The following is a 25,004-nucleotide window of genomic DNA, read 5'->3' on the forward strand; positions in this document are numbered from 1 at the left end:
ATAGCTGGCTAATATAGGCCTTTTCTGCTGCAAGATAACGGGTGGGTTTTCTCCAAACCCCCAACTCAACGATCTTTTTGTGTCTCTTAATTAAGAGGAATATAGCGATTCTTCACTACGGACTGGGGTCACCGCGAGATGAGCTGTCTGAGAGCACCTTTAAGTCACAACTCTTTGTATGTGTACAGCCCCTTCAGCCCTCGGGATTCAAGAAAAGGCTAGAACTAACTGATCTCTTGCAAGCTACTTTGGTTGTCACTACCATTTTATCATTTTTCTGTTATCATGACCAAACTCTCCGCCCTTGCGCTTTACAAACGCCTATTCAACATCCGCTGGGTTCAACTCTTTGTCCGCATAGTTTCGGCACTTCTCATTGTAGCGGGTCTTTGGATAGTGCTTACTGCTATCTTCTTCTGCACACCAGTCTCTCATTTTTGGAACCCCACTACAAATGACCCAGAAAGCCACTGTTTTCCAGAAAAGCAAATTTGGCTATCAAATGGTGCCATCCAAATCACGACACACTTTATCGTTCTGGCGCTTCCATTAATTATGGTACCGCGATTGACCTTGTACTTCAGGCAGAAGGTTGGTCTGTTTGTACTATTCGGGTTTGGATTCGTGTATGTATCCCGCTATCTCTTCCCACCTCATCTGCGTGCTAATTGCTGAGGGTTTGATAGTGTTATAGGAATCAGCTTGTTTCAGATTTGCACCGTCGCAGAAATTTTGGAAAGTCATGACCTAAGTCGTCCGTACACCATGGGCCCATGAATGAATAAATCGTTCGGTTGTTGCCAATACTGACCACCCAGCATGCATAGAACACACTGCAAGAACGACCACTCTTGCCTCGATTGAAGCCAGTGTATCGATCGTTTGCGCTTGCATGCCCCCGCTCTATCCTCTCTTCAGTCGAATTTGCTCTCGATTTATCTCATTATACGATAGCAAGATGGGAAAGAAGGAGAACACAAAAGTTCCACAGACCGATATTAACCTCACGCACGCATTGATACATGACGATATGTTGCGACTTCGACCAAACACGTATTACGTTGGGGTGGAAGTCATTGGATCTGAGTTAGCTATCAATGTTGGCAGTGCCAATGCAGTGGATGCAAACAATATAGGCATTCTTCAAACAGTTGATGTTGATGTGTATAGTATGAACAATCCTGGGAAGAATTTGGACCCCTGATAGCTCTTTTTTACACCATCAAATACAACAAATAGCCGGTATGCTGTGCTTAAGCGGCTCGGTGCTTGTTTATAGACTAGCATACATTGTTTAGAGATTAATGTCATACACCAGTAGGTTAGGTTTGATTTTTCACTCTCAGATTGTGACTATACTAGCGCATGGATTCTTTTATTTCAAAGTTTTCAAAATATTCATAAAACATCAATCCCTCATTCGATTGTTCAGCATTCGGAATCAAGGGGCCTTGCCAAAATTTGAAGTCATGTTGTAATGCTTGAAGCGATTGAAGTCATTGATCGACTTCTTTCTTTCCTCATCCATAGGTAGACTTTGCTTATAATGCCGCTCGTTTGAGATTAAGACATATCTCATTATTTCTCTTCCAATTTCCCTATGTACAGATCGACTTATGTATATTAAAAACCCAATGACAAAGTCTCTATTTGGTCCTGAAACAAGTCAGGACAGGCATGACTAACTAACCAGTCCATTGGTGCCTGGGTTTGTGATGAATTTGAATCCTCGAAAGTGTCATGTAATGATGGCCGACCGACAAACGAGCCAGCAAGTTCAAACTCTGTGAAGAGACTCTTCATAGGATTTGAGTCACCTCTATCAATACACAAACGCTTTGGCGTTGGATCTTGAGTCCAAGGACAGGGCGATATGGAGCCAGGCCCAAAGTTCGCAAGATTATGCTGACCAGTGGAGAAATTTAATTCATTTTCTTCTCCCAAAAGATTGTTGTCCATGGGCAAGACCTGGGAATGCTGCTTGTATAGCTGTAATTCGTTGGTTTTGGAGCTCTGTCGTCCATTGTGATCAATTTGGGTGATATTTTCCATGTCGGGTAGATTGGATAGCAAGATTGAAGTTGATATAGTCTCATCTGTACCTGGTTAGTTAAATTCAAACAACTGATGGTGTAATTATATCCATGTCTGTCCAGGCGATGCCTTACTTTTCTTTTTAGGCATATTTTCCTCCAATTCTCGGACGCGATAAAGTTCGTCCAGGAGCTGCAGTCGTTCACTCGGGACAATTTGTCTTCGAACAACCTGCTCTGCACTCTTAAGCCTTCGAGCTGTGATACCGTGACTTATATGCATATCACAGAGAATGTGGATGAGAAGGGCAATTCGTTCTTCCTCAGAATTAGCTTTGTTGACACCTAGTAGGAAGAGGGGTCATTTTCTCACCAGCTTTCCGGAGATGGTCAGGCTCTTTGTGACTCACACTGGGAGGCCACCAGGGTGGTTTAGTCTCTTCGGAGCTAAACCGTGTGACATTCCCTTCCACAAGCTTGCTTCCATTATATGGGTATTTGACCTGTTTTCGTGGTTCGACAAGTTTGACATAGACCTTTGCAATAATTCGACAATTGAATTGTTGAAGATTTTGGAAAACCTTCTCGTAGTATCGACGAAGAAATGTCTTGTCGTTAATTGATATAGTTGTCATGGGCGCACGGCAAATTTGATGAGAATCTAGTGGCTTTTCTTTCTGTTGTATTTCGGCTCTTTGCTCGTTTGTCCGATGATCTGCAGGCGCTGGCGAGGGCGCAAAAGATATGAGAGATGTTCTGAAAGTGTTCTGTGTCTTGTTGCTGTCGGGCGTGCCTAAAGTTGATTGGAAAGGCAGAATCTCCCTTGGGTGGAATTTCTGATAAGACGATTGCCCTCTTTCATGCGAATAAAGCACAGCCTGCAGAAATTCCGTAGTAAGTTGTGGGGACAGAATGGCCTCTTTACTGGCGGCGACCGAAGAGGACGTCTCATAACCAAGCCTGCCCCCTCGATCAATATAGATGAGAGCGAAATGTTTCATAGGTTCTTATCGTATCGATGACGTTGAATCATGTATCTGTTCATATTCCAGTCAGATATGTCCAGATATGATGATGATTCAGATTCCACGAGAATAGTATACCTTCAGCGCCGAAATCGTTTGTCTGTGGTTTTCAATAAACACTAGGAGATGATGGTATCGATATGAATGCTTTCGCAAGTTTTGCGAGCAGGTATTGTTCAAGGTGGCTTGCCCAATATTTATGAAAGACACCTCAAAAACTTTGTAGGCTAGTACTTACTAAAGGGTCTATAGTCTAAGCCTAGCTTCCTGGAATCCTGGAGCTCGCACAACTAGCCATTTTAGGACTAGCGTCATACTAGATCGAGATTATGATCGATTCCTCCTTATAAGTTCATCTATAGTCTTCTGAAATCACTATTTAACAAACATTCTATGATGCAAGGAATCGATTCGTGGCGCTATTGCACGGCAGTTGAATGAACGACTCTTAACCTCAATAACGAAACAACTTGCGAGAATCTTGCCAACTCTCATCCTGCATGGACCCTTCGGGATCCTAGACCATGATCATCCATGTGAATTACAAATTGACAACATACGCTTTCAGTAAAGACGCAGGCCTATGATGAGAAATCGCAAAGTCCAGATTTCCTCCCTCATTTACTGTCACTTAATCAAGATTTAGGATACCTGCATGAATCACTTGAAGTACAGGCTAATAATGTTGGGAACCCTTGGAAGTTGGGGTTGTCTTGGCGCCGTTATGACGTCATTGTCATTAACAGGACTGAGGCACCCAATGACAAATAGTTTCGACCAATCATGTAAGGCAGAAACCTCGGCGATGTTTTTCCGAACCGTGCCCGAATCCGTTCTTCATCAGTGGATCAGTGTCAAGCGCGCCGCGCCACCAATTACGGCAAGCGCCTCCCAATTCTGATCAAAAACCGAATTTATCGAGAGCACCGGGGTATTCAAGTGTTCGTGGATACCGGTAGTGAGATTACGCTGTCTTGTAATCATTTCCATCCCCGTATGGACCATACGGTGTACCACCAACGACAACATGGTTGGCCTCCCGTACACATCGCTGGCATGCGCAAACTGTAGACAGCGCAAAATCAAGGTACGTAGCACTCGATCGGCTGGACAGTGATCGTCAATTCACTGAATTCCTTTAGTGTGATTTCGGAAAGCCAGAGTGCGGAAGATGCATTAAGAAAGGCATCTCTTGCTTGGGTTACGACAAAGATCGGAATTTTCTTTATCATAATGTGGTTTCGCGTTGTACGCCTAAAGGCGAGACCAGACGTCCAATACGACAACTCATTGGACATATAAAGCCCCTAGGATTGCCACCAGTGTTCAACATGGCCCCCGAAGTCCGTACGCAGTTGTTTTCAACTTTCATGCATACCTTTTTCTCGCGCAATACAAAAACAAATAGCAAGGACGACAGCTTATACTTTTTGATGGCCCATTTCCCGATTCTGGCTGGGGAATCGGAACTGGTTGATCGATCTGTCATCGCACTAGTATCCGCAGTTCTAGCGAAAAAGGCAAATGATAGCTTGTTAACACGCCAGGGTTTGGAGATTTATAACAGTGCGCTTGATGTGATGTCATGCACCTTGCGGAGAAAGGCTCCGCCAACATCAAACATGCTCTACGCAACTATTTTATTCCACACATATGAGGTCGGTTTTTCTGTCACATGCACACCATACATTCTATTAACGAATCATAACAGACCATGTATGACAATGCAGACGCATTGCGAAAATGCTTTCTACATGTACAAGGGGCCTCTGCTCTCATAAAACATCACGATTTCAAAAGAGATGATACTCGAGCCCTGACCGAGGCAATGTTGAACAGGCAAAAGTGGGCAGCGGTAAGTGAAGATTTGGAAGAGGAATTTTGTTAATGCAGATGAATAATTTGCTCTAGTCATTCTTCCTTCTGAATACAAACTTCGAATCGGCGGCAGACTGGGAGTGTCTTGCCCTCAAACAGGATGATAGCCCAATGGACGAGCTTTTCCGATTTATTGCCCAATACGCCCTCATTCAGAGGCAATTTTTGGATCTCGTCGGCCAAGATAACTCGACTCAACAACGGGGCTGTGAAACACTGCTACAGCGCTGTTCAGAGCTTCAAGGGAGGCTTCAAACGGATTGGCTTTGCGGGACAGCCCGAGCGCTCAACGGCAAACCTTCTCCACTCAGCGACAATCAAATCCAGCACGACCCAAGACTGTGGCCTTTGGACCCCGAGCTGACCCCCTATACATTTCAAAATCTTAATAACGCCAAAACCTATCTTCTTTTTTGGGTGACCTCGCTGGCCACGCATCACCTTGTATACCGAGCAGAAAAATTACTCTACGGGTGTTCTGATCCCGCAAATATACTTATGTATGCTGGTGAAATTTGCCGTTCAATGGCATACTGCATGCAACCAGAAACACAGGTTCATGCTGGCCATGCCGTTCTGTTCGCGATATCGCAGGCTTCAAAGTGTTATATTGACTGTGGGGAAAGAGACCGGTTCGAATGGTGCCAGGGAATTTATAAATACATCAACAGACGAGGTTTTGACATAGCCTCTTGTGTGAGTCAATCAGACTGGCAACTTTGGATCAAAGCTCGCCAGTAGTCAAGTGATCATTCATGTACTTAATACACGCTTCATGGAAATGATCTCGTCAGCGCCAATATGATTTCAGAATGATTTTATCTTGTTGACCGGTGACTATAGCTCTCGAGGGCTGTTTAAGTAGTCTCTGGTGGTAAAATATGGAAGTGATTGGTGGGAAGATAGACCATGTGAGAATAATCCGTGTCTAGGTATGGATTCGGACATCAGAAATTTACCCCTGCATGACCATCATCCATGGATGGGGGGTTTCTAGTTCAGGTAAAAGAAGCCATGGGATATATTTTCTTAGGTATTTGATTGCGCAGTCATTTTTATTTCTTGTTTTCCTCGGAATTCCAAGAGCTCTAGAACAGGATCTATTGAGACTTCAATCTGACACATCAGATTTTGGTCTGTGCGGGCAACTTCGAAAGAAGGACCTTGCAATCTCACCATTTACGCGTATCTACGGTTGAGAAATCTGCCGTGGGACGCCTTTCATTTAGAAGTCATTTATCCTGAGTGGTATATTTGAAGCAGCTATTTATTAGTTTTCCCCCCACCTTCCATTTATACAAACGTTCTTCACATTTGAACATTTCGACCGGAAGGATGGATCAAGACCGACAGCCAACTAGGTCCACAGCAGCGCCCGCTCAATTAAATTCCCAAAAGTACTTGCCAAGCATACCCAGTCCGGTATATAAATATTCCTTCGATTCAACTCTTTGTCATGGCGAGAAATACTAATCAGTGCTCTTTCAGGAACCCATTGTCAGACAACAAGCAGACTCGTATTTTGCTCACCCATATTTTGCTATCATCTACATTGATGATGATGAAAACCTCCACATAAGCACCTCTTCGACGATCTCGGATTATTCGAACCAAATATTTACGAAGGACACCATGAATCGATTTAAAGAGGCGGCGTCATCTGGAATATAATCAGTGTCTGGCACCTGGAGACATACCTCAACCTAGAAACAAACCAATGCTGCGACAACTTTAAAATACGATGGGGAAACTTTGGAAATACGTTTCAATTATGTGTATGTCTTTACCTGTTAATTAAAAACAATTATCGTGAAGTAAAACCCTTTGTGGATCTGCGGATATTGAGGAAGACGTTGAACAATAGAAGTCTCTAAGGTTGGGTTTTTTTGGTGGCATTTCAAGTCGTAGATTCCCGGGCACAATCTTATCTTAAAAACCACCTTGGAAGGACTCCACTTATCCCACTTATCAATTGATTTTTGTTTAAAATACGCGTCGGGTCCTGAATGTTACTATTCAAATGTTAGCTTTCTGTATTAATAGAATTTACTGCATTACGGTCAAATGTCGTGGTTTTCAGGACGCAAACCACGGTTTAACACCGATAAGGTCTTGACACCTGGTCATTTCATTCTTTCACCAGTTTTACGATTTGTATTGTATCTAAAGCATGGGCTTAATGACCACAAATGGCCAGATATCCCTAAACCACCTAGAAGCTTTCCCCTGGTCGAAACGCTCTTTTTTCCTCTCGTGTCAACTCTCGGCGACCTCCGAGAATCTTGTTGAGTCGTGTCTTTTATTTCTTGTTAGAAAACAGGCCTTTAAACATGAAAGCCAATTTTTCACATACAAAGTCCAGTTCATACAAGACGATCAGCCATCACCCTACGCCTAGTCGGCCGATACTTGCTGTGCTCCCTTCCGAGCTAATATTGTTAATATGTGACTTTCTGCCATCAGCCGATCTGGCCTGCTTCTCCCTATGCAACCATCGAATTTTTGTTTTGTCTCGGAGGAAAATAGCCAAGTTGCCTCCTACAGATGGCGATAAGGCCTCAATCTTACCTCGATTGGACCGAGATTTCCCGCAATACTTTTTTTGTGATATTTGCATTCTTCTTCATCGGTGCGATAAGACAGAAAGCTTTAGACTCACCAAACGAACAATAAGATACGGATACTTTGGACCCAGCCGCAAGTTTGGAGGAAATTGCAAGCTCCCGTGCGTTAAAAGTTCCGCCTGGTTTCGGCCTGACATGGTCATGAGAACGCATCGTACCGAATTATACTCTTTCAACCGGTTTTCTTTCCTCCAACTTAAACTTGCTATGAAGAGGGTGCATGGAGGTTCAAATTGTGGGATCAACACCGATTTTTTATCCTATACACAAGTTCGCCGCTTTCATGCACGTTGGGATACCGATAAACGGAAGGAACTGACCTTATTCTCAACGGAAGCAAGAGTATGTCAGCCCCTTGGTCTGTACATCAGAATGCAGGATATAATGATCGCCGAAACAATGAGTGCCTTGAGTCCTGATCCGGGGCTGCGCGGCAGATCTGACCCTCCACGGGTTTTTGAGATATGTGCGCATACTCCTGATCTGACGGATCTGATAATCTCTATTGTGAATACCTTACAAGGTGGGAGCAGCTCTCTCAACTGTACCTGTGAAGTATGCGATACGGATGCCGTGGTTGAAATCGTTCCTTTCGACTCCAAGGTAGCCCTCATCATTACAAGGTGGGTCAACCTGGGTCTTGGCTTGACACAAAATGATATTTTGTGGAGAAACCACGTCTATTCGTCACCTGGATATAAGAGCCCGCTGCCGGATCACCTTGTTACGAACCCCCGTTTTTGCTTTGAAGATAAGGCATCTGAATCGTTTGAGGAGCTGCGGTCTCGAAATCTCTCCTATCTCAGAGACGATCGATATAAATTGGTAATGTCATCTGCCTCGAAAGCATATCGTGCATCAGATGGAACAACGCAATGGGCACCTGCGACATGGTTTATGCGGGACAAAGAGCAGCCTCCGAAGAAGAGAGGTAGATTTATGCAATATTTGCTGGACCGCCTTGTCCATGAATAGTGTGGAGAGAGAAATCTTGCCCCTTCTCTCTTCAATCCCCCTGTTTCCTGTCTTCATTTCCCCATGCACTGATTCAGTCAGTCTTCCTTTCTCCTTATCCCTCTCCGAGTCCCAAGGGGTAAAGATTCTGAGCTGGAATAGCAACGCAGATTTTGACACCCAAAGAATATTGCTTAATATATGGCTGAAGTAATTTTTCTGTCAACATTTGAAGCATCCGCATAATATCTGTAGTCTGCGCCTCTTTCTTGCCTGATAGCTCATCTTTTTTGGCTTTATCATTCTTATGATGGGGCACTTAGAAAACATCGCGAGATTCGCATAGTCTGCTAGAACGCCTATTTCAAATTGAACAAAGAAGATTATCTGGATACAGGTACCAGTTCTTGGACATCACGTCCGCCGTATATTCCATCAATTAATCTCAACCCGCTCTGAAATATCTTACTATTCAACCACAGGGTCCGCGCGCTGAGTCGCGAATTTCAATGGGCGCGGATTACCCCATGCATCACTGGGCAAGAACCTCCAAGCGCCAGCATGTTTGCGTGCAAGGATGTAATGGACGATGTGGGTAGCAAGCGGCGGCATATTCGGCCAATTATTTCCTCCCTCGAAGGTGACATCGCGCAGCCCAAGAACCATGGGAGGGACCACAAACTAGTACAGAATTATTGATTAGCCACGGAAAGAAATAATCAGAGAAGAAAAAAAAGCCGATTTACCTTATCCTGTTTACCTGCCTCGGCTTCAAACCTTTTCCACACTTTAAGTAAAGCAGGACCATCGTAGGACGCCAAATTTAGTAGAGTGGGAATTTCGTTCGCGAGATGCTCGCGGAAGCTAGGAGCCATCTGCTCAATCAAGCCACGTACAGTCGAGGCTTGGTAATCCTCAGGCTTGGTGTCGGCGTAGTGGAGTAGCTGTTGCAGGATGGGTTGAAAGGTGTGATGCTCCTCTATATTTTCATGTAAAAAGTTGGGCTTGCCTATGACTTTCTCGAATTCTGGAAAGACCTTTTCCTCCTCTGAGATGTGGTGGTGGTTTATCCATGTAGCCCAGCTGCGGAGGAAGAACAAGTAGTCTGCAATATCTTGCGTCTCAGATAGGTCCGCCTGGTGGTACAGTGTATTCAACCCTCGAATCATTGCATTGTGTGCAAAGGCCATCTCATTAGCGATGTGAATAGCTTCGTGGCTGGCCTATAGTATTATTTAGTCAATGGTCATGCAGGGATACGTGATCGGAGAAAGAGGTCCTACGGTGTTGGATTTCAAAGATGGCGTTTCTATCAGGGCCCAAGGACCATCGGCCCAAGGGCGGGTGTCGACCACCGCCTCAGCCATAATAGATCTCAAGTGCTGTTTGGTGGAAAGCATACTTAGCAACAAAAGAGAGAAAAGAGGGGGGAAAGAAGCAGATGAAAAGCTAAATATTTTCTCCAAGGCATAAGCATTAAGTCCCCGTACATCCAATTGCGGCGCTCCACATTTTGAGGCTGAATCACAGACCGCCATCTGGGCTGCCCTTGGGCGTGGGGGCCAAAGCACTGTACAAGGGCTGAATTGGGGCTGTAAGCTCCCGAATTCCGAGGCTACAAATCGGTCCAATCAAATCAATTGCATTTCCCATCCACAGCAAAGAACAGGCTCGGAAATAAAGAGTATGATTAGCGAAACACTGGATTGTCTTCAAACTCAGACTTTTGATGAAGGTAAATTCCAGTCGCTAGATGACTCGCCAGTATACTTCCATTGTGCTTTGTGCTTTGTGACTTGTCACTCTTACACCCTTCTCTTCAGTTGAATCATCAAGTCGTGCTTTTCCCAGAGCAAAAATGTTTTCTGCTTTTCCCAGCCGATAGACTCAGGAAGAAGGGTGCATTCGAAGTTCAATAGAACCTTCGCTAGAATGAGTCGCATCTCATGATACGCCAGGCTATTCGATCGCACAAATTTTAGTCTCTGGTACTTCCATTCGGGGGCTTGAATTCTTACTTCTTTCCAAGACAGTTGCGAGGGCCAAATGAGAATGGTTGGAATGCAGCCTTGTTATCACTGGCAAATTCGTCACCAATCCATCGCTCGGGGATGAATTCATCAGCGCGCTGGAAATTCTTGGGGCTGCGGAAGGTAGCCCATTGATTCACAGAAACCGCGGTCTAAAAATGTTTGAACGTCAGATATCGTCATCGCAAACTTCGAACATCGATCAACACCTACCTTTTCAGGGATTCTATCTCCGCAAACGACCAAGCCCCCCTCAGGAACGATACGAGGCAAGCCAACAGGAACCGGAGGATATACACGCAAACCCTCCTCAATGCATGCATTGAGATAAGTCATATGTTCCAGTGCTCTCATCTCAATATCCGAGTCTTTCTCAAACGTCTCCTGAATCTCTTGCATGATCTTCTCCATCTTCGCAGGGTTCATCAAGAGCTGATAAAGCAACCCACTCAATGCGGTGGCAGTAGTCTCCGTACCCGCAACCATGAAGATCTGGGAATTAGCATACATCTCCTCCCGGCTAAGACGCAGATCCTCTTTCTGGTTCATCACAATCCCCCAGATATCAGGTCTCTGCACAGCATGAGCCCCGTCAATCCGCTTATCAACACGAGCCTGCGAAGCTCCATAGTGCTTGATACTTTGTTTCTTCATATCCTTCGGAAGCAGTCTTTGCACAACGCGCGCAGTCCAGGGCCAGTATCGCGCCAATCGTCGCAAAGCATTCGTTTTCATAGCGGTGAACACAGCAGAGACCCAGCCCACGTCACCAGCTCCAGACAACAATTCCAGTGAGTCACCGAAAGTCAGATCGCCCATGATATCGAAAGTTGTCAGATTCAACATGCGGACAATATTAATCTTGGCTTTGGGATCCTTCTTGATGGTCTTGTCGAGGCTGTCAACCAACATATCCACATAGCCGCAGATCAGGGACTGTTGTTCGCGAAGCGCACGGTCCGAGAACGCATGCGAGAAGTTGCGCCGGAAACGCGAGTGGTCGGGTCCTTTGGCGCGAATGATATCTGGTGCCCCGTTGAATGATGGCCCGTAGAATCTCGCGTCTTTCTCGGTGACCTTTTTTCCGGCTGCTGCGTGGCCGTAGATTCCCTTCCAGGCGTCCGCGTTTATGCAGCTTAGTTCATCTGGTGCGATGCGGACTATATCGCCGTGTTCGGTGTGAAGAGCAGTGATCCATTCGAGGAGGTCGCCCTTGAAGGTGTGGTAGAGTTGGGGTATGCGGGATGCGGCAGCAAGCTTTGGACCTGGGTATTTGGCGAGGGGGTGGATGAAAATTTCATAATAAGCTCGCGAGATCAATAAGACTATAATCTGAAGCGTAGACGAGGGATGTTAGTAAGTTTGTTGTATTGGGTCGAGACGCTTTTGCCTCCGAAGGGCATGGTGAAATGGATTCTTTGTTGTCTTTCATTGGAAGGTGGGACATTGAAAAAATGTGGCGTGTGATAACAAAGAGCACACGTACCGAAGCAGAAAGAACCAAGATGGAATTTTGCTGAACAAAGTTCGAGGTGGATTGAAGAAGCATTTTGGCGCACGGGACCGGGTCGACCCGAATGACCTTCGGAACTGAACAATAAACAAACTTAGAGAACTTATGTAGATAAAGGACTGAGTATTTATTTAAGTATATTCATGATCCAGTCCATCTGCCAACTCATTTAGTTGTTGTGCCAATAAAATCCCGCATAGCATTATTTCGCACTTGAAGCTAAGCTCTCTGCTGAACTTTAGTGCGGCCACCGTGCTTTCTTCACCCGTAAATACACTGTATGCATCCACTTTTACACATATATTAAGATTAGTAATCCGAGTATTCCGGTATTTACTGAGGTATCCGGGCATATCGCGGCGCATGATTCATTACTTGGTGCATAAATACTTTCTGCAGAATAAGGTACAACAAACGTACTGAAATGATGTCTCTTCGTCGCACCTATCTTATGTCGTTCCGATGGCTATGGAAAATGGCGTTGAACATTTGAAGTTGAATCTGATATTGAGCAATTCTCAGCCATTGATGAATACTTTTTATGGAAATCAAGAGAATGGAGTAGTGGTATCTTTGAGGTATCGAATTGTCTGACATTGTGGGTCACAGAAGATTTCGGTGCGGGGTTGACACGTTTCTACAATTCTCGGCTTTGCCGATCAAAAGAACGTTGGAAAGATTATTTGGCGTGTAACCAAATTGCATCTCCATAACAATGGCGGACCACTGGGCGCCTTTTTTCCCTTGTTATTTTTCTCCTTTCTTGCTTTCCCTCACCGCGTCCTTATTGTATAACTACAATGCATTCTGCTCGTGTTTGCTGCTTCTCTAGCATAGCCCCTTCTATCCAGGAGTATTTTTCCAGGAGTATTTTTTCGACTTTCAGTCGTCGGAATTATTGCTAGATTTGCCGCCGTTCTTTGCGGGTTTATCTTATCACGATTTTTCATGGCCGCATTGACCACCACCGTGGGGGCGATGGCGTCTGTGACCTCCCCCACTTGGTCAGTAGCCGACCCTTTTATAAATTACATAAATTACAGACCGTCTCGTAGCGAGGCTCTTCCACATAAGCATGAGATACGTGGTCAGCCTTATTGACAAAGCAAGCTGAGCTCGAGTCTCTCCCTTCAGCCCTTCAGCCGCAACAAGGCGGAGCGGAACGGGACGGGGTCTCGCAATAGGGCGCCTTAAATCCCCAGCCCCCCTTCTTCTTGCTTTATAACACCACTAAAATATGTCTAGAAGCGCAGAAAACCGCGAACATTTGAATCTATGGAAAGCTTCTAGATTCTCACTTGCGCCCAGCCGAATGTTCAGCAGATTCTGTTGCAAGCCGTATGTGCGTCAGATTGTTCTGTCTTACAAACGTCGGAGTTTGAAGACGTTCTTCCATGATTTTCACACCCTTGAACAGGAGACTCTTCCACTGATCCCAGTCTGAATCTTTGTCAAGTTTAATGTTTTAAACGCCTTCAAACGTATTAATTTGGGATTTCGAATTTTCGATCAAGTCGACAGTCGACTGCATCGGCAGAGCTGGTGGGGAGGGTTTTTTTATTGCCATATTGTGTGAATTACCTGAAAGATCCGAGTCGGCAAGTGGATCCGGAGATGAATCATAATATGGAGGCAGAGTATTACCTTTGAGATTAGAAGACAGGGACCCTGTGAGTATTTGAGAGTATATAGTTTGGTTAGATAAAGCCGGAGGGAGGGTCGACAAGATCGAGGTGGATGGGTTTCTAGATCGGTTTTGTCAGAGTCGATCGAAGTCCGATTTGTCACTGAGAAAGACCTCTTTCTTAGAGGATTTCTTCGATCTGTCATATGTCGATGAAATTGTCGGGTCTACGGTATGAAGCGCACAGAAAGGAGGAGTGAGATGACAAGACACGTCAAACAAGCTCTCAAAATGTTGATCCTGGAGGCGACAACGAAGAAACAAGGGTCACAAACACGAAGATGGGCAAAATCTTGTTTTCACCTCGGTCGTTTCATCTAACGATCTTGCTGCAGGAGTCAGGACCCTTTTTTTCATCCATCGGACAAACTTCCCGAATCAGCCCCACGACTCAATTTTGAGTCGATCTATCCAATTTTCTGCCAACGGCGATCAACTCCCCAGGTTTCCCTATTTTGGTTCCAGTTTCAGATAAGATTTTAATATACCAAAGGACGGATCTGAATTTACGTCTTTTTATCGCATTAACAGGGTTACGTCAAAAATGTGATCTACTCGGTAGGTGAGGTCTTGCCAGTAGATGGTCTATAGCTCTACATAAAGCACCTAGATATGAGAGGTTAAGTATATCTTAGTATATTAAATTTTATCTTTCAAATGTTTTGTTGTAGTGCTCATTCAAGCAAGTAGTTGAAAAAGCAAAATGTCAAGTATTAGTATGAATCGTATATGCGAGATGAATGAAAATTTAAACTCTCAACGATAAAACGGACGCTATGAAACAAGTTCCACTATCCCAGTTTCATCAGCCTTGCCAATCGACCTAGTGAATTCTCAATTTTCGATTCTGGAACCGACCAGTCTCACGAGGCAAAGAGACAGAGATTAATCCTCGGCACGTTTGGCACTGGGCAGTACTGAGTATAAAACCTCATCAGATTCCTTCAGTCTTCAATAGCTTCAACACTTTCACGTTCACCCTTTGCCAAGTATTTCTTTCCACCAGAGCAGGTCTCTCAGTTTACCAGTCCAAGCTACTACATTCTTTTATTCTGTTTTTCCATTCCCTCCTTCATCATGAAGACGGCAATCATTCTATCATTGATCTGCTCCAGCCTCGCGGCTCCTACCCGAACCATGGAGAAACGGCAGTTCGACCTTGGTGGTACAGGAACCACGAGTGGGCTTGGCTCCCTGACTTCTCTTTTTTCTGACATTCCCAGTCTGAGCTCCCTGGGCTCCGACGACGACTTGAGTGGCTTGAGTGACCTGAGCGACCTGAGCGACTTGGATGACTTGACCACTCTGCCAACCTCGCTCAGTAGTCTGTCCAGCCTCGCTACCCGAACTATCAAAAAACGGCAGTTCGAGCTCAGCGACTCAAGTCTGACCTCTCTCTTCTCCGACATCCCAAGTCTAAGCTCCCTGAGCTCTTCTGACGACTTGAGCGACCTGGGCGACTTTAGTCTTCCAACGTCGCTGAGCAGTCTTTCCAGCCTTACCAGCGATCTGCCCAGCTTCAGTCTGCCCACTGATCTCTCCAGTCTCAGCGATCTTAGCGACTTGAGCGACCTCGATGAATTCCGACGCAGGGCTAAACGCGCGACCGTGTCATCGACCATGAACGGCGTGACTGAGAACAGCACCTGTGAGCCTTTGACGCTCATCTTTGCTCGTGGAACCGGGGAGCTAGGAAACATGGGGACCGTCATTGGACCTTCTCTTGCGACGGAACTGCAGACTTTGACTGATAGCAAAGTCACCATCCAGGGTGTGAACTATGATGCATCCATCGCTGTATGCTTCCCTCTTACATCATTGCGATGAACCATTGAGACTGACTATGTATGTGATAGGGCGACGCAACAATGGGCGAAGATGGTGGCTCCGACATGGCGACTCTAGTCAAGACCGCGCTTTCAAACTGCCCTGATACCAAGGTTGTTCTCGGCGGATACTCTGAGGGTGCGATGGTGGTTCACAATGCGGCGAGCAGCCTTACTGCTGAGCAGGTGACTGCTGCCGTGCTCTTCGGCGACCCATTGAAGTTTGAGAGTGTTGGTAAGCTCTCCACCAGTGATGTGAAGGAGTTCTGCGCCACTGGAGATCCCGTTTGTGAGAATGGGGAGGATGTCATTGCGCATCTTTCTTATGGATCTGATGCGACTACCGCTGCGACATTCTTGGTCAAGGCAGCTGGACTTTCGACTAGCTCTTAGATGGCTATCACGGCATGCATGCACTGCTGAGGTAACTTGGGGTGTGGTTGCAGGATCACATGTTACACATGGCTTTGTAAGATGTTGGAAGTTTAGACATCTGTAAATTTGCCATGAAGGGCTTGTCGGTTGTGTTTACATTGTGTTTTGAGGATTGGTAATGCGCCAGTTGGGGGGGAACATTTCATTTAGTCCCGATATAATCAAGTTTGAACTATTCAGGCTTTGTGCATATATTAGCATGTTCCTAATCTGAAATACTCTGGTTATAGATTCGTTTACAGGAAAACTTATCCATTTTGGTGATGGTTTGTCACCGCCTACTAATGATGAACAAGCAAAAGGGCGTATGGAATTGACTTGATTGTAAAGAAGACTGAAGAAGGCGAAAAAAAAGAGAGAAGCCTGGATTAATCTCTCCACGCGGTGAGTATTTTATTCAGTCTTTCATCCAAGATCGACTTACCAATACCCAAGTTTCTCTACTGATTAGCCAATGATAGTCGGTTAAAAATTACTAGTTCTTCATCTTACATGCATCTTCTCCATTTCTATTGGTTTATAAAAGTTACCAATACCATCCATACCACGCTAGTGAGCTTATTTGCATACCTGAAGTGGGGCCAAATGGAAAACAGGAGACTTAAGCGACGCGGCGATTTCGGCGAGCTCGGCGACCGTAAGGCTGATCTGATATGATTACAAAATCATCATTTGGATGTTTCACTGCAAAAGATTAGAAATCAGGTCAGAATAGATCTCAAGTGAAACTCTTGGATTTTTCAAAATGCAGATTATAAAAGGACACGAGAATCCATCCATCTTGTCTTATCCAGATCAACAATTCAACAGCTATCGAATACAACAATCAGTACCTTGAACCAACAAATCCAATCCAAGACAATTCAATTCAACCAAAACCAAAACCAAAACCATCAACATGACTCCCAGAATCTTCGTTACTGGCGCCGCCGGCTACATCGGTGGTCACACCACCGGAGCCCTCATCGCCGCTCATCCCGAGTACCAAATTGTGACACTCGTCCGGAATGAAGAGCAAGCTGCAAAGCTTCAGTCTCACTGGCCGACGATCATCACCGTCGTGGGAACTCTCGATGATGACAAGCTGATCAAGGAGGAGAGCGCCAAGGCCAATGTGGTTCTGCGTACGTCTGTCTCGTTTCTCGCAGAAGATAATTATAACAAAATCCTAACGTTCTCCACTTAGAACTCGCAAGCTCTGACCACATTCCCGTCGTGAACTCTGCCATCGCCGGACTAGCAATTGGCGGTGGTAAATTGATCCACATTTCCGGAACTGGTGTTCTCAATGACATGTCGACTGGCGCCGGTAACCCAGCGCCCCGAGTGTACGATGATGTGGAAGATCTCAAGGATATCACCTCGCTTCCCGAGACTGCTTTCCATCGTGATGTCGATGATGCTGTTCTGACCGGTGGAGCTAAGCACGGCGTTCCCACTGCCATTGTCTGCCCTCCCCTCATCTACGGTGTGGGCCAGGGTCCGATCAAGAAGCGGAGCATGCAGATTCCTTTCCTCGGCGAGGCAATTTTGAAGCGGGGACGCGGTTTCACTGTTGGTGAGGGCAAGAATATCTGGGATCGTAAGTAAAATTGTCCACCTCTTTCCGAGCGTTTTGCTAATGATGCTCGCAGATATCTACATCGGAGACTTGGCGAAGGCTTTTATCCTTTTGATTGAAGAGGCGCTCAAGCCGCAAGGTGGATCTGCTCAGTGGGGCTCGGAAGGATATTACTTTGCTGAGTCGGGCGAGTTCGCTTGGAAGGACGTCGCTGAGAAGATCTCACAAATTGCCAAGGAACTTGGAAACATTGATAGCGCTGATGTCGATCAATTATCCGTTGAGGAGGCTAGCAAGTTTCACCCTTGGGCCCCGGTCCTGTGGGGAGGCAACTGCCGCAGCAGAGCGACACGCCTGCAATCACTCGGTTGGAAGCCTCAGGGCCCCACTGTTTGGGAGGCTCTTCCCGCTATGGTCAAGGCTGAAGCGGATGCACTCGCAAAGTGAGTCCGCTTTGAATCGTGGGCCTGTCAGTGAGAATACGCGAAGTCGATATAAATATTTTAATGCCGCTTGCAACCTTTACTGATATTGTTATGATGACGACCTCGGGTTTTGCTACCATTTTTTGGCGAAAATAGATTTTAGCCAGATAATTTCAGGATTTTTCTTACATTTTTCCCGAGCCATCTACTACCTACGCTAGATACACAAGTAACACTAATTGCTGACTGGGGGTGGAGAGAAGAAGAAGGGAAAAGGGAGAAAGGAAGCACTGGATATCTAGAGGGGGTCACCTGACCCATCTCTGACAGCTTCGAAGTTCTGAAGCATTTTCTCTCTTGGCACCAGATTCCAGTGGGTCATTAACTGCCTCATCCAAGGGTCTATATGCGGTAGGACTATGAGTCCTGCGAAGGTATGGCCGTATTCCCAAACAGAAGGCCAGTACTCGTGATTGGCCGGCATCGTGCGCATAAATAGCGTGCATGTCCAGGGTACGTATTTTCGAGCTAATCACGAATTAGAGACATGTCTGAGACCATCATTGACAATTTTGCCTAAAATATGAGTGGCTTGCACTGACTAAAATCTGACAGGGCTGAAAATTATCATCTCGGATCTCCCCCGGCACTACTCCGTATTCGGCATTTCCCGCATTTCAAATGTTTGCGATGAACCTCACATTCTCACCTCCACTTGAAAGACAAGCCTTTTAATCGGCCACCGACCCCATCGATCTGGTCAAAATACACAAAATAAAATAGTGTCATACGATTTCCCTGGTGTATATTGCGAAATGGATAGGTGAGTTAACTCACAATAGCGCAATTTTCTCTCCAGTTTCGCCCTTACCCCTCCTCTGTTCCCCTTGCTTACCAGTATACTTTTTTCGGTGAATTTGATAAAAGACACTGACTCTTCTATTCTAGTTTCAATTGGGGTGAAAACACAGCTCTTCAAAGCCCATTTGCCTCGAGGCAAAGCACTCCTTCCTCGCTCGGGTCAGAATCCATGGGTTCGGATTCAAGCGATGAACTATTCTACGAGATTCATGAAGATGAAGCTGTGGATAGATTTGAAGAAAATTCTCAGGTTGTACCAGTACAAAATGGACCTCGTATAGGTAAAGTTGGATGCTCGGTTATATTTGAGCCGCTGATCTCATCCCACTCAGGCCACATTGATTCCCTTGCGAGAAAAGTTGAGTCCTTCATTTTTGCCGAGTATCCCACTTCCCTAGCATCCAACATTGTACAACAAGCTCTTTCCTATAGTAAGCACTTGAAACTTTTTTTTTTGTGGAATATTCAAGACTTTTCTCACATTTCTGGCAGGACTATCCGTCATGACACCCCGTGTGCTCCCTGCCACGAACTCATTGAACCCATATCTACAATTCTGGCTACCACTTTCCATGAACGATAATGCTCTTTTTTCCGCATTATTATCTGCTTCTCTCTCACATCAAGCCATTAATAGGCTCCTCGAAAATGGATTTTCATTCTCTGATCAAGACACAGAGCATCATCTCCAGGTTTCCTACAAAGAGACAATCAGTGCGATCAATGACTCTCTGCGGGACCCGTACCGCGCCACAGCCGATGGCACTATACTTGCTGTCCTTATGGCTGTCGAAAAGCCGGATGTACAAATGCACAGACCGTGGTCTCAGGAGTCTCCATTTCAGGCCCCGCTTCAAGGTCTACAGTGGCTAAAAGTACATAGTGCTCGGGAGCCGAATATTGCTCACCAAGATGGACTATGCAGGATCGTCAAGCTACGTGGAGGACTATCTAATATTGAAACACCGGGAATTGCTGCTGCAGCTTTCTAGTGAGTTCATGTGATCTGTGTTTGTATATTGAGTTGGCTCTAATTGTTTGGTCCCTTGTAGCCGAGTGCTTGTCAACTCAACATTACTATTGACAGCACCAGAATTACCTTTCTACCCGCTATCGGGAACATCTATGGAAGCACTTACCACATTTACAATTGGGGGCCCAACTGCAGCGGCGCGAATGACTCTTCTTGCCGACGCTAGCCTCAACCAAGAGATCATATTGTCTTTCTATGAGCTAGCAGCGTACACGACATCTATTGAAAGCTACATCAAGGGAGATACATTAAGACTCGACGCTCAAGCCATGTGCGATAGACGCAACCTCGCACAGTACAACCTAATGTGCATCGCTCCAGAAGGCGGCTTGCGAGAGGAAAAGGCATTGTCAGAAATTTGTCGAATAGCCGCAATAATCTACAGCGTCGGCGTCACATTTCCACTTGCGGGCGTCGGTGCACCATTTCACAAACTAGTGCAGATGCTGCAAGCCGAAATAGAAAACAGCAGGATACTGAACAACGAATCACTCCTTGCATCCTCAAATCATCTCCTATTGTGGGCCTTGACAATGGGCGGCATCGCGGCGACTGATAAGCCCGAGAGATTGTGGTATACAGCTGGCCTGGCAAACATGATGCATCGATGCAAAGTGGTGGACTGGAAAGATCTCAAGGGCCTCTTGAGAGCTATTCTTTGGCTGGATGGTGCATGCGACATGGCAGGCAGGCAGCTGTGGAGCGAGGCGTGCTCTCAAACACGACAAGTACCAGTACGCCCGGAGCTAGGGAAATGGTCCCCGTGTGCGCATTGTAAGACAAGGAAAATCAAATGTGAGAATCAACGGCCTTGTCATCACTGTGTCGATGGTGGGCTCGATTGCGAGTCTGCGCTTCCGGGTGGAGATAAAAGGAGGGTGCATGTCTATTCTACTCGAAAGAAGCCTTGTGAGCTGTGTAAGCGGAGGAGGGTTCGATGCGACAAAGGCAGTCCGTGTCAACGGTGCCACGATGGCGGTTTCAAATGTACTTATGTGGATTATAACTAGAATCTGAATATATAGAGAATTGATATACAACGACAAGAACTGCACGTGGGCCTTGCGACTACCGTCCATCTGGGCACGGTCCACGGTAATCGGTGTCGAATGCTCTTCTCCGCTATCAACTTGCATGTATTCATTTACTCTCTCCTGGGGGTTTTTATGAGTCCGATCGGGTACTATTAATCTCCGTACTTCGGCTCGATTCAGGGGAGTTAATGCAGTTGTTGATGGCCATGGCGTTCCGCCCATCCTGACTTGGCGCCCTGCGGCTGTTTGTGGGGCGGGAAACGGCGGGAGAAAGGGGGTCTTTGGCGTTGTCCATCTTGCCAAATAATTCCTTTTGTGTTTTCGGTATCCTGGAAGAGGATAAAACAATGGAGAGAAAGAAGAATAGCCGAGGCAGAAAAAAACATTATGGAAGACAACATACGTATGTCTGACGTTACTTGGCGCCTTCATTTTGTCATCAAACCTCGTCCCAGGTAGACCATCAAAGATCTTACAAATCGCTGAGAAAGTCGACTCATGCAACAATTCTGGCGCATCATTGCACCCGGGCGCAGAGAGGTGACGGGCTGTCTCGGCGAACTAGTGGAGGTAATTCTTTCTGGTAGTGCAGCCAAGATCGTACCTCTTCTCGCAGTCCCACTCAACACACACTGGTCTGTTGATTCCGACAATAGCATCATTAGACGGTTTCAGCGGCAGCTACTGACATATAATCTTCAGTCATGAAAATCTGGAAGTAGAGCCGGGCGAAAACATCGAAGACGAAGAGGAGGAAGAATGCACGAAACGGAGACACACCAATAACTTGCCGCAAAGTCATTGGAGTAAAGCTGCTCGAATCGACAGGCATGACGACGAGACAATGATTTTACACAGTCTTGACAGGTCGAACAGATCAGAGGCTTCGCTCGAATCACTCCCTTCAAAGCTGCATAATCTCGTTTTCGACAGTCTGGATGACATGGACGATATCTTATCTTTCAGCCTGACCAGTCGGTATTTCTGGGCCGTGGGCTTAACACATATCGAAGATCGAATTCTTTGTGCGTCGGCGCCTTGGGCCGGCGAGCGGATTATCTGTGTGAGCGATCATAGTAGCCCACAAGATCTCCCAGCGGGGCTGTTAAGCGCCGAAGAACAGGATGACCTTGAGCAGTTGAATCGGTTGCATCATCTCGATACTTTCACAGTCAATAATCCATGGAAGAAAATCGGGGGCCAGTCACTATCGGAACGACTTCGGGAGAGTTTTGAGAAATGGGAGGCGGCACATCCCATGTCCGAGGCGGATCGCACGGAGATTCTGATGGGTCTCAAGCCTGAGATGTTGGAATTTTATCCGCGGGATCAGCCGTGGGTGTTGCGCAACTTGACGACGAAGGAGTATGTTCTTGGCGAGGCTATTGCTCTTAAGGAATCGTTTGTGCATGGACCTCAGATCGATGTCCTTGGGTTTGCGGAGGTTTTGATCTCGCGTATTGCATGGTCAAATCGGCCTGTTGATGTTGGACATGGGAGAAATATTTCGCATGGGAAGTGGGCGGGGCATCGGTTTGATATTGTGCCTTTGACTTGTGTGCATAAAAGTGCTGGGCAGGGGTGGACGGATGTGAGTAATGAACTGCTGAGGGAGATGGACTTGATTATTACGGTTCAGAAGGGCGATGACTGGCGTGATAATCTCTCGCGACGATGTCAAAAAATCACGCCTTTTGTTGCCCTAGGGTATTGCGACTGATGCACATAGTAAGCTTGAACTTAAAATGAAGGTTAATTTTCAAGAATAAAAAATATCATCAGTCAAGTATTTGATTTTCTTAAATCACATAGTAAATGTATTTCATAACGTCACAGGAATCCCCATGCGCGTGAGCCCAGCTCACCTGCATTATAATTCCGAAGCCAGTAAGCAAGCGCTTTTTACTGCTTATTGCGGCTCTCTTTGCCCTTGGGAGACCAAGGGAAGTGCCAGACAGGAACAACAAAAAAGCTGTTACTGCTATCAGCAACACCAGCAAGAGCCGTCCACCATGCCAAAAAAGCGGCTATGAGTGCAAATAGTCCGCCCGCCTTGATTATCTTTGCATTTGGCTCCTCCTGGGCATTGCGTGTGAGGTATCCGACTCCAAGAAGGAGAAAAGCAATGTCAACCGAGAGGAATAGTGAAAAGAAAATGACGGTAGATTTGACGGTGCAGAGCAGCATGAGGAAAGTAAAGATGAACCATCCCTGTGAGATGTCAGCGAATGGAACTTAAGCATCTCGATAATGCGAAGAGAAAAAGACACCATACCATTAGGAAAAGTCCGAGAGAGTCATAGAACATTCCCAGACTCCCATTGTCTGCCTCCACCAAACTTTTCTGAATGCCAAATCCACCAGGTGTGAATGAGATCGCCAGCGAAATCCAGAACCCGCCATAAGATGTCAGAGCTGTAGCACCAAAAGTATTTCCGACCGCCATCTCCCTATCAATGAAACGTTAACATGCTTCTCAAAAGTGTTAAATCATTGCAGCACATACCACATTCCAGAGAGGATTTGAATGAATCCACCGTAGGCAAATGCAGGGCCCACAACCATATTTGGCTCTGTAATCCCACGGACCTGCATGTTAACACATCCCAAAACGAAAGTCGTCAAAGCAAAGCCACAGAGACCCAGTGGAGCAGGATTGGCCAGTTTCCGATCCGAAACTGGACGATAGAGTCCAGGTTGGAACTCGCCGCCGAAAGGTGCGAGGCGTGTCTCGGCAGTATTGACATGCGCCAGTGGGCCATAATTGTAATGTGAGTTTTGTTGTTGGTTGTATTGTTGTGAGGAGGTTGTGGAATTGGTGAAGTTGTTTTCACCAGCTTCCAATTTGTTCAAATCGGGTTGAGGTTCGGGATTGGTCATTTTTACCACCAGAATTTGAATGTATTCTCCAAAAAGCAGGGGAAGGAGAGGGTAAATTGGGGTATTGCAGGGGATAACTCTGGAGATTTATAGCCAGGGGAACATTTCCAATGCGATCATCTTGTCAGTGGGGATCGGCACTTGAGTTTTGATGAAACCCCGAGAGCTCAAGTTGGGGTAACGATGATCGTCATGATAGAGTCGGGCATGGTCATTGGAAGCAGACAAATGGTGAATGCGGAGGTCTGATCCCCGCACCAGGATGAGGGATGATGCAAGAACGTGGAGACGATAGGATGCGGATTTGCTCGAACGCAAGATTTCAAGATCGACGTGTGGGGTTAAGCCGAAACTAGCATCTCGGGCTAATGAAAGTTTCGCTTCTTCCCCACACCTTTTTGTAGATCATGAAGCCATTGGCCCGGGGAATCTCCACATCTCAATTGAACTCTGGCCATTGGGCGGGGATCGCATAAAATGTGGACAATTGCACATATGCATCTGTGGGATGCTGAAAATTGGGTATGAAGTCATGCACGCGATTTGTACTACCGCGAGACCTGATCATTTGGTTCGTGGGAAATAAAGTGGGACTGATTGACTTGGGAGACTTTCTTCCTCGGAGATTGAGAACTTGAAAAGTCAACTGGTGCTTTTTGAGGACGGGATTATATGTAGTGGCTCATAGTGCCCAAATTCTGTCAACTCCACATGAACTAGCATCATTGGTCTAGTGGTAGAATTCGTCGTTGCCATCGACGAGGCCCGTGTTCGATTCACGGATGATGCAAGCATTTTTCTTTTTTTTTCTATTTCTGTTTGTTAGATAGTATAGAATGTTTTTTAGCATACTGATACACGAGTCGTCTATCTGCTACAAGACCGGGCTGCGGAGTATTGCTTAAGAGGAATACGATAGCTCACATGCTGAAACATATGCATTATGCAGCCCACATGCATCATGCGGTGGGACTGCCGTAGGACAAGGATGTCAACACTGTCTTCCTAGTTGTAACAGCTCAAGATGATCATGGGTTCTAAATGTTTGCATTCAACTGTTGTGTCCAACACCGGAAATCATACAAATGGGGACCAAGTAGCCCGAAATCATATCCACCACTGTATTTTCCGAATGCCCCGTCACCAAACGCCTAATAACTCGGCCAGCTCCTTGGAGTCCTCGGGCAGTGTCAGTCATAATGACACGG

General features: G+C 46.0%; 11 protein-coding genes across 11 annotated transcripts; 6 read left to right on the top strand and 5 right to left on the bottom strand.

The window, feature by feature from the left end:
• Positions 1–1,623: 1,623 nt before the first annotated feature.
• N7466_006409 (DUF2841 domain-containing protein) lies at positions 1,624–2,668 on the bottom strand (the record flags this gene model as incomplete). Its single annotated transcript, XM_057165806.1, has 3 exons — positions 1,624–2,102; positions 2,169–2,378; positions 2,407–2,668. 3 exons carry the CDS (start codon positions 2,666–2,668, stop codon positions 1,624–1,626), a joined length of 951 nt encoding a protein of 316 aa, XP_057021405.1.
• A 1,721-nt stretch (positions 2,669–4,389) lies between these two features.
• Positions 4,390–5,300, top strand: N7466_006410 (uncharacterized protein; the record flags this gene model as incomplete). The annotated part of the gene is made up of 4 exons (XM_057165807.1): positions 4,390–4,716; positions 4,770–4,913; positions 4,970–5,110; positions 5,172–5,300. 4 exons carry the CDS (start codon positions 4,390–4,392, stop codon positions 5,298–5,300), a joined length of 741 nt encoding a protein of 246 aa, XP_057021406.1.
• Positions 5,301–7,932: 2,632 nt separating this feature from the next.
• On the top strand, positions 7,933–8,535 carry N7466_006411 (uncharacterized protein; the record flags this gene model as incomplete). The annotated part of the gene is made up of 1 exon (XM_057165808.1): positions 7,933–8,535. The coding sequence occupies one exon, from the start codon at positions 7,933–7,935 to the stop codon at positions 8,533–8,535; it is 603 nt and encodes a 200-aa protein (XP_057021407.1).
• A 447-nt stretch (positions 8,536–8,982) lies between these two features.
• Positions 8,983–9,881, bottom strand: N7466_006412 (uncharacterized protein; the record flags this gene model as incomplete). The annotated part of the gene is made up of 3 exons (XM_057165809.1): positions 8,983–9,195; positions 9,261–9,737; positions 9,798–9,881. 3 exons carry the CDS (start codon positions 9,879–9,881, stop codon positions 8,983–8,985), a joined length of 774 nt encoding a protein of 257 aa, XP_057021408.1.
• Positions 9,882–10,319: 438 nt separating this feature from the next.
• N7466_006413 (cytochrome P450) lies at positions 10,320–12,093 on the bottom strand (the record flags this gene model as incomplete). The annotated part of the gene is made up of 4 exons (XM_057165810.1): positions 10,320–10,473; positions 10,533–10,696; positions 10,758–11,876; positions 12,031–12,093. The coding sequence occupies 4 exons, from the start codon at positions 12,091–12,093 to the stop codon at positions 10,320–10,322; spliced, it is 1,500 nt and encodes a 499-aa protein (XP_057021409.1).
• Positions 12,094–14,878: 2,785 nt separating this feature from the next.
• Positions 14,879–15,960, top strand: N7466_006414 (carbohydrate esterase family 5 protein; the record flags this gene model as incomplete). The annotated part of the gene is made up of 2 exons (XM_057165811.1): positions 14,879–15,538; positions 15,598–15,960. The coding sequence occupies 2 exons, from the start codon at positions 14,879–14,881 to the stop codon at positions 15,958–15,960; spliced, it is 1,023 nt and encodes a 340-aa protein (XP_057021410.1).
• Positions 15,961–16,900: 940 nt separating this feature from the next.
• N7466_006415 (uncharacterized protein) lies at positions 16,901–18,010 on the top strand (the record flags this gene model as incomplete). Its single annotated transcript, XM_057165812.1, has 3 exons — positions 16,901–17,126; positions 17,189–17,584; positions 17,637–18,010. 3 exons carry the CDS (start codon positions 16,901–16,903, stop codon positions 18,008–18,010), a joined length of 996 nt encoding a protein of 331 aa, XP_057021411.1.
• A 1,342-nt stretch (positions 18,011–19,352) lies between these two features.
• On the top strand, positions 19,353–19,841 carry N7466_006416 (uncharacterized protein; the record flags this gene model as incomplete). Its single annotated transcript, XM_057165813.1, has 1 exon — positions 19,353–19,841. The coding sequence occupies one exon, from the start codon at positions 19,353–19,355 to the stop codon at positions 19,839–19,841; it is 489 nt and encodes a 162-aa protein (XP_057021412.1).
• Positions 19,842–21,046: 1,205 nt separating this feature from the next.
• N7466_006417 (uncharacterized protein) lies at positions 21,047–21,348 on the bottom strand (the record flags this gene model as incomplete). Its single annotated transcript, XM_057165814.1, has 2 exons — positions 21,047–21,245; positions 21,320–21,348. The coding sequence occupies 2 exons, from the start codon at positions 21,346–21,348 to the stop codon at positions 21,047–21,049; spliced, it is 228 nt and encodes a 75-aa protein (XP_057021413.1).
• Positions 21,349–21,414: 66 nt separating this feature from the next.
• N7466_006418 (uncharacterized protein) lies at positions 21,415–22,636 on the top strand (the record flags this gene model as incomplete). The annotated part of the gene is made up of 2 exons (XM_057165815.1): positions 21,415–21,551; positions 21,619–22,636. 2 exons carry the CDS (start codon positions 21,415–21,417, stop codon positions 22,634–22,636), a joined length of 1,155 nt encoding a protein of 384 aa, XP_057021414.1.
• Positions 22,637–22,818: 182 nt separating this feature from the next.
• Positions 22,819–23,796, bottom strand: N7466_006419 (acetate uptake transporter family protein; the record flags this gene model as incomplete). The annotated part of the gene is made up of 3 exons (XM_057165816.1): positions 22,819–23,127; positions 23,192–23,366; positions 23,423–23,796. 3 exons carry the CDS (start codon positions 23,794–23,796, stop codon positions 22,819–22,821), a joined length of 858 nt encoding a protein of 285 aa, XP_057021415.1.
• Between the last annotated feature and the right edge of the window lie 1,208 nt (positions 23,797–25,004).

This window comes from Penicillium verhagenii (genome assembly GCF_028828195.1).
Source record: "Penicillium verhagenii strain IBT 33310 chromosome Unknown utg000006l_segment0_segment0, whole genome shotgun sequence".
In the NCBI taxonomy this organism is placed as follows: domain Eukaryota; kingdom Fungi; phylum Ascomycota; class Eurotiomycetes; order Eurotiales; family Aspergillaceae; genus Penicillium; species Penicillium verhagenii.